The sequence below is a fragment of the Hemibagrus wyckioides genome, linkage group LG15, assembly GCF_019097595.1.
Source record: "Hemibagrus wyckioides isolate EC202008001 linkage group LG15, SWU_Hwy_1.0, whole genome shotgun sequence".
Taxonomy (NCBI): Eukaryota; Metazoa; Chordata; class Actinopteri; order Siluriformes; family Bagridae; genus Hemibagrus; species Hemibagrus wyckioides.
Genome location: NC_080724.1, coordinates 22495001 through 22505000, shown reverse-complemented (window position 1 = coordinate 22505000; position 10000 = coordinate 22495001). Strand labels below are relative to the sequence as shown.

At 42.7% G+C, this 10000-nt stretch overlaps 1 protein-coding gene across 1 annotated transcript in view; it reads right to left on the bottom strand.

Annotated features, from left to right (window-relative positions):
* b4galt5 (UDP-Gal:betaGlcNAc beta 1,4- galactosyltransferase, polypeptide 5) overlaps window positions 1–10000 on the bottom strand; it is a 38723-nt gene that overhangs the window by 9561 nt on the left and 19162 nt on the right. The window contains exon 2 of the mRNA XM_058409935.1: window positions 349–468. Within this exon, the coding sequence (XP_058265918.1) occupies window positions 349–468 (120 nt within the window). The remainder of the gene's footprint in view (window positions 1–348; window positions 469–10000) is intronic.

The following is a 10000-nucleotide window of genomic DNA, read 5'->3' as shown; positions in this document are numbered from 1 at the left end:
AGAAACTTCCCCCAGGTTTATAATTTTATCCTTTATTAAACTGGGAGATAATTAAAACATTAAACTTAAAGCTGGAGCACGATTTAAGGAAACGTTGGTAAGTCAGGATCCTTCTGTAGACATCTTTTCCAGTTCAGACACAAAACAAGATTAGAAAGGATCATTATTCTGTAATCACTGTAGACCTCGCTGAGATCCTGGCTGTCGTTGTCATGGTTACAAAAAAGAAAAGATGTTTCCCCAGAGTAAAGAGAGTTCCCTCCGTCTGTCACTACTTTCCTCTCCCAACTTCTGGCTTCTTTATTTCTTTGTATTTCCGTACAGATGATCCCGAGCGACGTTCTCTACCTGTTCCGTTGGCGCTGTAAGCACTCCTGACCACCTGCTCCAGAACCTGAGCTCCGATGTTCCTCATGTTCTCACGGATCCACATTCCCCGAGCCTGGACCATGAACAGATACTCGTTCACTGCAGGGAAAAAAACAAACAACAGTGTGGCCTTTTTAATTTCCTACAAATTAGATTTTGTTTCAGTTTGATGTGTTTTATTCCTTTTATACTACCGCTACTATCCAAGGAGCAGAATGTTTACGTTTATTAAACAATGCCATGTAGGTTTTATGCGCTGGAACATCCTTAAAACAGAGGCGGCTCTAAAGAGACGTTCCTTCACCAGGCTTTCATATTTTTATGTCATGAAGCGCAAAAGTGTAAACTTCTCTTTCATGAAGACGTTTGAAAACAGGCTAACTAACTTCTAGCTTTATTTCTGACACAGGAAATGATAAATTTATGGAAGAGAGTTAGAGAGAGAGAGAGAGAGAGACAGAGAGAGAGACAGAGAGAGAGAGAGAGAATTTGATTGACAGGCTACACAGAAGACAGACATGTTTCCTGCCTCAGTGATTCTCCATTAAAGAAAGGAAAGCTTATTTTGTTCTCACATCTAATTCACTTCACCGTTTCCATCACCCAATCCTTTACAATATAAAGTTATTTGTTTATTTCATTCATTTGTTATTCATCAAATTCAACTGATCCTCGGCTGCATTAGGACATCCTACAGCTGATTTTCAGAGAAAAACAGGAAGTCAGAATGCTGCTTTCAGCTAGAACGAGGTCGAGTCCCGTCCCCTGTGATGTCCAGCGTTAGCTCACTTTGCTGCATGCGCATTTCGCCGTTAAAGCATCATACGGGACGAGCAGCGTCTCTGTCCTCCTGCACACGCCCTCTACCCTCCGTACATCAGGCTTTAATTACAGTCACTAACACCACACTTCCTTCTCAGGATTCATTTTTCCCAATGGAATTTTCATTTATTTCACCACACTGCATTATTAACTGGACACAAGCCACCTTAAAGCTGTAGTGTGTAATATTTCCCACACTGCATCGGTCACTCACGCATCACTTCAGAGGTGGCTGTGATTGTGTGATAAAAATAAACAACTTTAAACTTTATAAGAGTTTGTGATAATAATATTAAAGCATTAAAACATCAGGACAGTGTAAAAAGAAAAGAAAAGGAAAGTGTAAAAGAATTGAATAGAAAAGAAATATAGAATATAATAACGAAGGAAAATCATTCTAAAAATAATTTTATTTAAAGTATTTAAATAAAACTACAATAAAACGGAGGTGTAAGTTGTACAAATTGTAATTTTTCAATTTTCATTTTATATAAATAATATAATATTTAGACTAATAATCAAATATATATGTATTTTTAGTTCTAAACCTAAACGCTAAAATGTTCCTGCTGCTAAAATCGATCTTTTTTTAAAGTTCTAAACCCGGTTATTCAGGGTGCCGCCATCAGAGGGCGCTAATAATTCCATTTTAAAAGCTGTATTTGAATTCAAATTTAAATTTCATGTCACGTACACAATCATACCCTGTGTACGACATGCGGCGAGAAGCTTTTAACACTGTCCGGATATAGAAACAAAAACAATACTGAGAAAATGGGAATTTTTATATAAAGTGTCCTTCTTCAATCATTAACTCTGTTCAGTCAGGATCAGGAAGCTAAGTTGTAGTAGTTTCCAGCATGGAAAGCTCATTTCAGGGCCAGAAAACAGTTCTGAAACACTGTGACGTGACGTGATGATTGTTACTGGTCATGAAGCGGTTTTAAAAAAATAACATACTGCTGCTTTAAAAGAAGGAACGGACTCAATAACACGTAATAATCGTTTACTGCTAGCTTTTCTTTCCTGCAGTAAACATTAATATGCTGAAGGTAGAAGGGATGTTATATATATATTTATATAAAATACACACACACACACACACACACACACACGCATGGGAACAGCAGGAAATATACTGCTGTTGTCACATTCTCCTGTAAGCCACTGATTTGAATCTGGCTAATATTTGCATACCAGGGAAAGAGAGAGAGAGAGAGAGAGAGAGAGAGAGAAATGACTTGGAGGTTTTGTTTTCCTGTGTTTAGTTTGTCGTGTTTAAAGTGTAGTTTCCTTTTTTATGACGTCTGAACAGAGAGAATTTAAATCTTGGGAATGTCAGAGAGCCGCTCTTGATTTCTGGCTTCTGATTGGTCGGAAGGTGTTGATTAATTTCCTGTAACTCTGACAGCAGTGCAGCCGTACAGTACAGGTAGAGACGCTGCAATAGGACAAAAATATCACTTCATCGCTTTCCTATCACAAACTGCCAGTGGGATATGTGTACTAGTGCTGCATTACAAAAGTAAAGAAAAAAAGGGTGGTGATTTATTTAATGTTATTTAATGTAATAAATATCTAAATAAAGAAATGTTTATTTAAAATAAATGAAATGCAAATAAAATAAAATAAAATAGTCACAGTGTAAGGACGCACTCAAGGGTGCGATATTCGGGTGATGGCTCCCTCTGGTGCTCTGGTTCTGCAAGCATCATTACAGAACCCCCCCCTCTAGGAACACCTCCAGGTGTTCGTCGACGCGGGCGCCCCCGTGGACGAGGAGCAGGTCGATTCGGGAAGCTCAGATGGAATTCCTCAGTGAGCGAGGGATCAAGAATGTCCTGTGCATTAACCCAACAACGCTCCTCTGGGCCGTAACCCTCCCAATCCACCAGATACTGAAGGCGGCCACCTTGACGACGGGAATTCAGGATGGTGCGCACCTGGTAGGCAAGGGAGCCATCAATGTCCAATGGTGGGGGAGGTTCAGTGATAGCGGGGCCGGTGGTTTGAGGCTCGTGGAAGGGCTTGAGTAAAGACACATGGAAGGTAGGCGAGATACGATACGATGCTGGAAGCTCAAGGTGGAAAGAAACTGGATTAACTTGGTGTAGAATTTTAAACGGGCCAACAACCTTGGGGCTTAACTTATGACAAGGAAGTTTTAGTTATTCCTAGTAGAAAGCCACACCTTCTGACCCACTTGGTAACCTGGGTGGGGACGCCGACGCCGGTTAGCTTGGAGCTCTTGTCGTCGGATCGCTCTCTGGAGACGAACATGGGCTCTTTCCCAGACCTCCTGACTACGTCTTGCCCAGTCTTCAACTGTAGGCACATCCGAGGGTTCCCCGGACCAAGGAAAGCGGGGAGGTTGATAGCCCAATACACATTGGAAGGGAGTTAAGCCGGTCGAGGAGTGGCGCAACGAGTTTTGGGCATACTCAGCCCAGGGGAGAAACTCACTCCAACGGTGTTGCTCACGGCTGCAGTATGTTCTTAGGAACCTCCCAATTTCTTGATTAAGCCGCTCCGCTTGGCCATTGGACTGGGGGTGATACCCTGAGCTGAGGCTGACATTGATCCAGAGTTGTTTGCAAAACTCCGACCACACACGAGATGTGAACTGTGGGCTGCGATCAGAAACAATGTCCTCGGGTAAACCATAGTGACGGAAGATGTTTTGGAAAATGGCTGTGGCTGATTCCATGGCAGTAGGCAGACCTTTCATGGGGATTAACTTGCAGGACTTGGAAAAGTGGTCGATTACAACCATGACTGTGGTGAAACCTTGAGAGACAGGGAGGTCTGTGAGAAAGTCTACTGAGATGTGAGACCAGGGTCGGCGTGGAACTGGCAGTGGTTGAAGTATACCTTCTGGTAGTTGACGGCTCGTTCGGGACTGTGCGCAGACCGAGCAGGAACGGATAAACTCCTCGACATCGTGGTTGAGCGATGGCCACCAGAATCTTTGTCGTACCAGCTGAATGGTTCTACGGGTGCCGGGGTGTCCTGAACTCAGGCTCTCATGGGTCCATCGTAACACTTGTTGGCGGAAACCTGTGGGTACATAAACTTTGGTCGGTGGACATGTTGGGGGAGGAGCCTCTGTCGATTGAGCCCGTTCAATTTCACTCATCAGGTCCCACTGCACAGGAGCTACTTGGACAGATGGTGGAAGGATAGGCTCTGGGCTGGATGGTGGCTCCAGGGTTTCATGGATTCGCGACAGGGCATCTGCTTTCCCATTCTTAGACCCGGGGCGGTAGGAGACTGAAAACTTGAATCGTGTAAAGAATAGCGCCCACCTAGCTTGCCGTGGGTTGAGACGCTTGGCTTCCCGAAGATAGGCCAGATTTCTGTGATCGGTAAGGACCAGGAACGGGTGGCGGGCCCCTTCGAGCCAGTGCCTCCATTCTTCCAGGGCAGCCTTTATCGATAGTAGTTCCCGGTTCCCTACGTCATAGTTCATTTTGGCCGGTGTGAGCTTTCGGGAGAAAAAGGCACAAGGATGCAGTTTTCCGGACTCTGGTTGACGTTGAGAAAGCACAGCCCCTATCCCACAGCTCGAAGCGTCCACCTCCACTACGAATGGCAGCTCAGGGTTAGGATGACGGAGTATCGGAGCGGAAGAAAAACTTTTCTTAAGTTTCTGAAAAGCAGCTCTGGCATGATCAGTCCACTTTAATTTCTTGGGCTTGTCTTTCAGCAGTGAAGTTATTGGGCTAGCAATGGTACTGTAGTTCCTGATGAATCTCCTGTAAAAGTTCGCAAATCCAAGGAAGCGTTGCAAACCCTTGATGGAGGTAGGTTCGGGCCAGGATGTAATGGCGGACACTTTCGATTGATCCATTTCTACTCCTTCATGCGAGATTACATATCCTAGAAATGTTACTGTGGAACGGTGAAACTCACATTTCTCCAGTTTCACATAGAGATTGTGGTTGGTGAGGCGTTGGAGGACAGCACGAACATGAGAAACGTGTTGATCTAGGCTGGCGGAATATATGAGGATGTCATCTATGTAAGCAATGACGAATTTGTTTAGCATATCCCTGAACACTTCATTGATAAGTGACTGGAAGACGGCGGGGGCATTCGTGAGTCCATATGGCATGACCAGATACTCGTAATGTCCATGTGTTGTGTGAAACGCTGTCTTCCATTCATCGCCCTCCTTTATCCGGATGAGATTGTAGGCTCTGCGCAGGTCAAGCTTGGTGAAGATTTTGGCTCCTTGTAACTGTTCGAGGGCTGCGGGAACCAGGGGAAGAGGGTAAGGATACGGGACTGTGATTGCGTTCAGGCCTCGGAAGTCAATGCAGGGTCGAAGGCCGCCGTCCTTCTTTTCTACGAAGAAGAACCCTGCTGCCGCTGGTGAGGTAGACGGGCGGATGTATCCAGCTGCAAGGGCTTCCTCAATATATTCCTCCATAGCAAGCTTTTCAGGAAGTGACAGGGGGTAAATACGATTCTTAGGTGCATGGTGTTCGGAAGAAGGTCAATGGCACAGTCCCAGGGTTGATGTGTGGGTAATCTGGCGGCCTTTTCTTTACTGAAGACCTCTTGGAAATCTTGGTATTCTTTAGGGAGTGTGATTTGGAGCGATGATTCGGGGCTTTCGATAGATGTGGAAAGGCATGGACGGGTTATCGGGTTGCAAAAACAGTTCTCTACAGTTCTCGCAGAAGGTAGACCACCTTTTTAATTCCCCCTCCTTCCATGAAATGTCCGGGTCATGAAGTTGAAGCCAGGGAAGGCCTAGGACGACAGGGTTTGATGGTGAGGAAATAACGAAAAATCTCAGTCTTTCTCTGTGAAATAATCCGATCTGAACCTCCATGAGAGGTGTGTGGTGAGTAAGAAGGCCCTCCCCAATGGGCTGATCATTTATGGCAGTGACTTTTAACGGCGGAGTGCATGGGATAGTTGATAGGCCGAGCTCACTGACCAGGTTGCTGTCTATCAGGTTCACTGCTGATCCGGAGTCAACCAGCGCTGTGACGAAAAAACGAGTCATTGTGAAGGACGAAGGCAGGAAGAGAAACCTTAGAAACCAGCTTCACGACTTCTCTCTGGGATGTGGCAGGCTTCTCTGGGCATTGGAAGACTCTGTGACCTGGTTGTCCACAGTAGAAGCACAGCTGCATCTGCACACGGCGTTCGCGCTCAACCTCAGAAACACGAGACCTCCCCAGTTGCATAGGCTCGGTGACTTCCTCCTTCTGGCTGTGGTATTCCATAGTGCCACGTGGTGAGGAACGAGGTGTGGGGGTGTGAGTACGATGCTGGCGCCGCAGGTTGTCAAGGCGAATAGCAGTGGATATGTACTGGGAGAGAGTAACATCAGTGTCTCTGCACGCCATTTCCGCCTTCAGCTCTCTAGTAAGTCCTTCCCGAAACACCGCTATTAATGCCGCCTCATTCCAGCCTGACTGAGCAGCGAGCGTGCGGAACTTAATAGCAAAATCAGCAGCTGTGTCCGTTCCTTGGCGTAATTCCAGTAATAGGACAGAAATGTCTTTACCTCCTGCCGGATACTCAAACACTTCCCTGATCAGATTCGCGAAGTAATCAGCTGAGGTCTTGACCTGAGGATCCGAATCCCACACAGCCGAAGCCCAATCCAGCGCCTTGCCCGTCAGCAGAGATAAAAGGAATGCGCATCTGATGCTATCGCTGCAGTATACCTCCGGCTGTTGAGAGAAAAAGTTGTCACACTGGCGCAGGAAACCTCGGCATCGATCCGCGGCACCATCAAACTTTTCTGGCAGTGCGAAGCGTGGAATTTCACTGCACAGAGGCGGAACTGGAGCTGCGGCGGGAGATTGTCGTTGTCGTAGCAGTGCGTTGGTGGCTTTTAACGCCTCCACCTGGTCCTGGTAGAACCGGATCATATGTCCTTGGCGAACTAAGGTTGCACGAGGATCCGCTGGATTCTCTGAAGGCGAAGTATTCTGTAAGGACGCACTCGAGGCAGGCGTAGTAGAATCCATATGCAGATCTTTATTCACAAAACGGCAGGCAAGAATCGGAATCGATATGGCTAAGCGAAAGGGTCAAAAACCGGAAAATCAAGAACTAGCGAACAGAAACCAAAACTGCAAAACCGAGACTCGTAGAAAACAGTAACAGGCAAAGATCATACACGTAGCAGGCAATCAGGAACAATAAACAAGGCTTGGTACGTAATCCACTAGAGAGAACAATACTTCGCAGTGAACAATAGGCAGCGTGCTGCTTAAATACCCGAGTAAGACAGGAAGTGAGTTTGCAAATGTCAATATTCGGGTGATGGCTCCCTCTGGTGCTCTGGTTCTGCAAGCATCGTTACACACAGAAGAATATACAAATTGAAAAGATTCCAAATTTTGGAATTTCAGCTGTGAATTTGTGATTACATTTATGTTAAAAAAAAAAAAAAAAAATGTGAAAAAATAAAAATAAATAAAAATCATGACAATCTCAAGTGACAGACTCATGAAAGTTATCGCTACCTCAGCCAGCTCTGATCAGGTGTTTATCTACCCTCTCTGCCTGATATGGAGACGTTTATGTAATGTTTAGGGAAGGAGTCTCCAGTGTAAAGCTGCTTGTTTCTCTGAATCCATTCGTGTGGGATTGTGTATTTAATAATAAAAACCCTGAGTGATATTTTCAGCCCTTTTCCAGTATCTGTTTGTTTCGCTCGTTCTTCGCTCGGTCTGTTCAGGTTCTCGAGCAACTCCGAGTTCTTCCAGGAACAGGTTTATTTATACTGAGCTCATGTGACACTTCACCTGCATGAGGGTGGACTCCTGTCTCATCTGAAGCTCTGTGAGCAAAACCTGATCCTTTCCTCATGGCTGCTTCAACGTCCTGACTTCCACAAGCTGAGGTTTATTTTTTATTTTTAATTAAAGTGAACAAAATGGAGTGAACAAAAAAAACACCCCTTCAAACTCCTAACCCCAGTACTATTGGTCAATAATTTCTTCAAGTGACTAAATTCTTTTTTTCCTGTTATTAAATGCTATCTTATCTGGTTAAGATTAATCCAGGAACTAGGAAGGTTTTCTGGAAACTGAAGCCTGTGAGCAAAATCAGTGACCTGAATAAAAACGACACGAAAACTTCCCAACTTCCTGTTTAAAACCTGATCATTTCCTTCTGCTTCAACGTCCACAATCACAAGCTGAGGTTTATTTATTTTTTAAATTAGTGAGCTGAACAAAAAGGAGAAAAAAACACTCTTGCACACGTTTAGTGAAAAACTTAAAGAGGGAAAAAAGTTTTATTGGTCAATAATTTCATGAAAAAAATTTGAAGTAGTGACACAAAATGGCAACGAAGTAAACTGAGACATTTTCATACTTTTCTCACAACTCAGTGTGTATGAGGAGACACAACTGTAAGGGGTGGAGGTATGGGCGGAGTTATGGGCTGAGTTTCTAAATCAGATTAGCGGTCGTATCTTTTCCTATAAATCTGAACTCGGATTATTTATTATACGGAAACATTTACACAGAAAAAGTGCCGTTAGTTGGGTAAAATCCCACAGCATCTCCGGCACCCTAAGGAAGGAAGAGGAGGAGTTACGGGTGGTCAGCCATCATTTTGTTCATGCTCTCATTGCCTTTTATGGAACTTTGTGGGCGTGGCTAGATGTAAACAAACATTCAGCGTAAACATTCTCAGCAATTTATAGCTTTCATAAACGTGCGCATGACAGAAGGAAGAAAATCAGGAACGTCTTTAGCTGTAGCTCATTTACACACAACTTTTATTTATTTATTTTGACCCAAAAAGTTGATGAATAAAATCCAAAATGTGCAACTATTAAAATTCACTGCAACTTTAATTTCTAAAAAGTGAGATTTTACACTAATCTGATTGGTTGGTTGTGGTATCCATATATTTATTGATAAGGATATGATGGGATTGTGTAAATGTGGGAGAATTGAGCAAGATACAGGAATGAAGGGTATTAATATTTAATGTTAATGTTATTAATTAATAATTACAGAAGTTCTTTACAACCTTCTAGATTAATACAGAGTGTTACAATCTTTTATACTGTACACTCTTCTATTTATTTATTTATTTATTTATTTATTTATTTATTTATTTATTTATTATTCTTAGATTCCATTGAATATTACCTGATTATTATTATTATTATTATTATTATTATTATTATTATTATTATTTATTTTTTGAGGATATTTATTTTCTTATTTATTTATTATTGACAGATTTTTTAAAGCATTTTTATTTACTTATTATTCAGAAAAAAACTTATTTATTTATTTATTATTCTTAGATTTCAGAAAATATTTATTTATATATGTATTTATAATTCTTAGATTTTTAGAGGATATTTATTTATTTATTATTTTTGGATTTCAGAGAATATTTATATATGTATTTATTTATTATTCTTATATTTTTAGGGATATTTATTTATTTATTTATTATTCAGAGGATGAAAACGAATCAATTTTCCTTCATTAGACTTAATTTAGTTTTATTTTTAATTCTAAACTAGCCCTTTAGCTGGTGGCTCTTATGGCAGCCATCTTTCTGCATTTGAGAGTCACACTGATGGTGTTGCACATCATAAAATTCCACCCACACGCACACACACGCACACACACACACACACACACACATACACACACACACACACACCCTCGCTATCTCTACCCAGCAGAAGAGCTCCAGTGCACAAGCAATTACGGTGGCATTGATTCAGGCTTTGGAGCAGATGAAGAACGTCGGCCATTTTTACAACATGAGAAAATGGCTTTTGGTCTTCCAATCACACGGATCG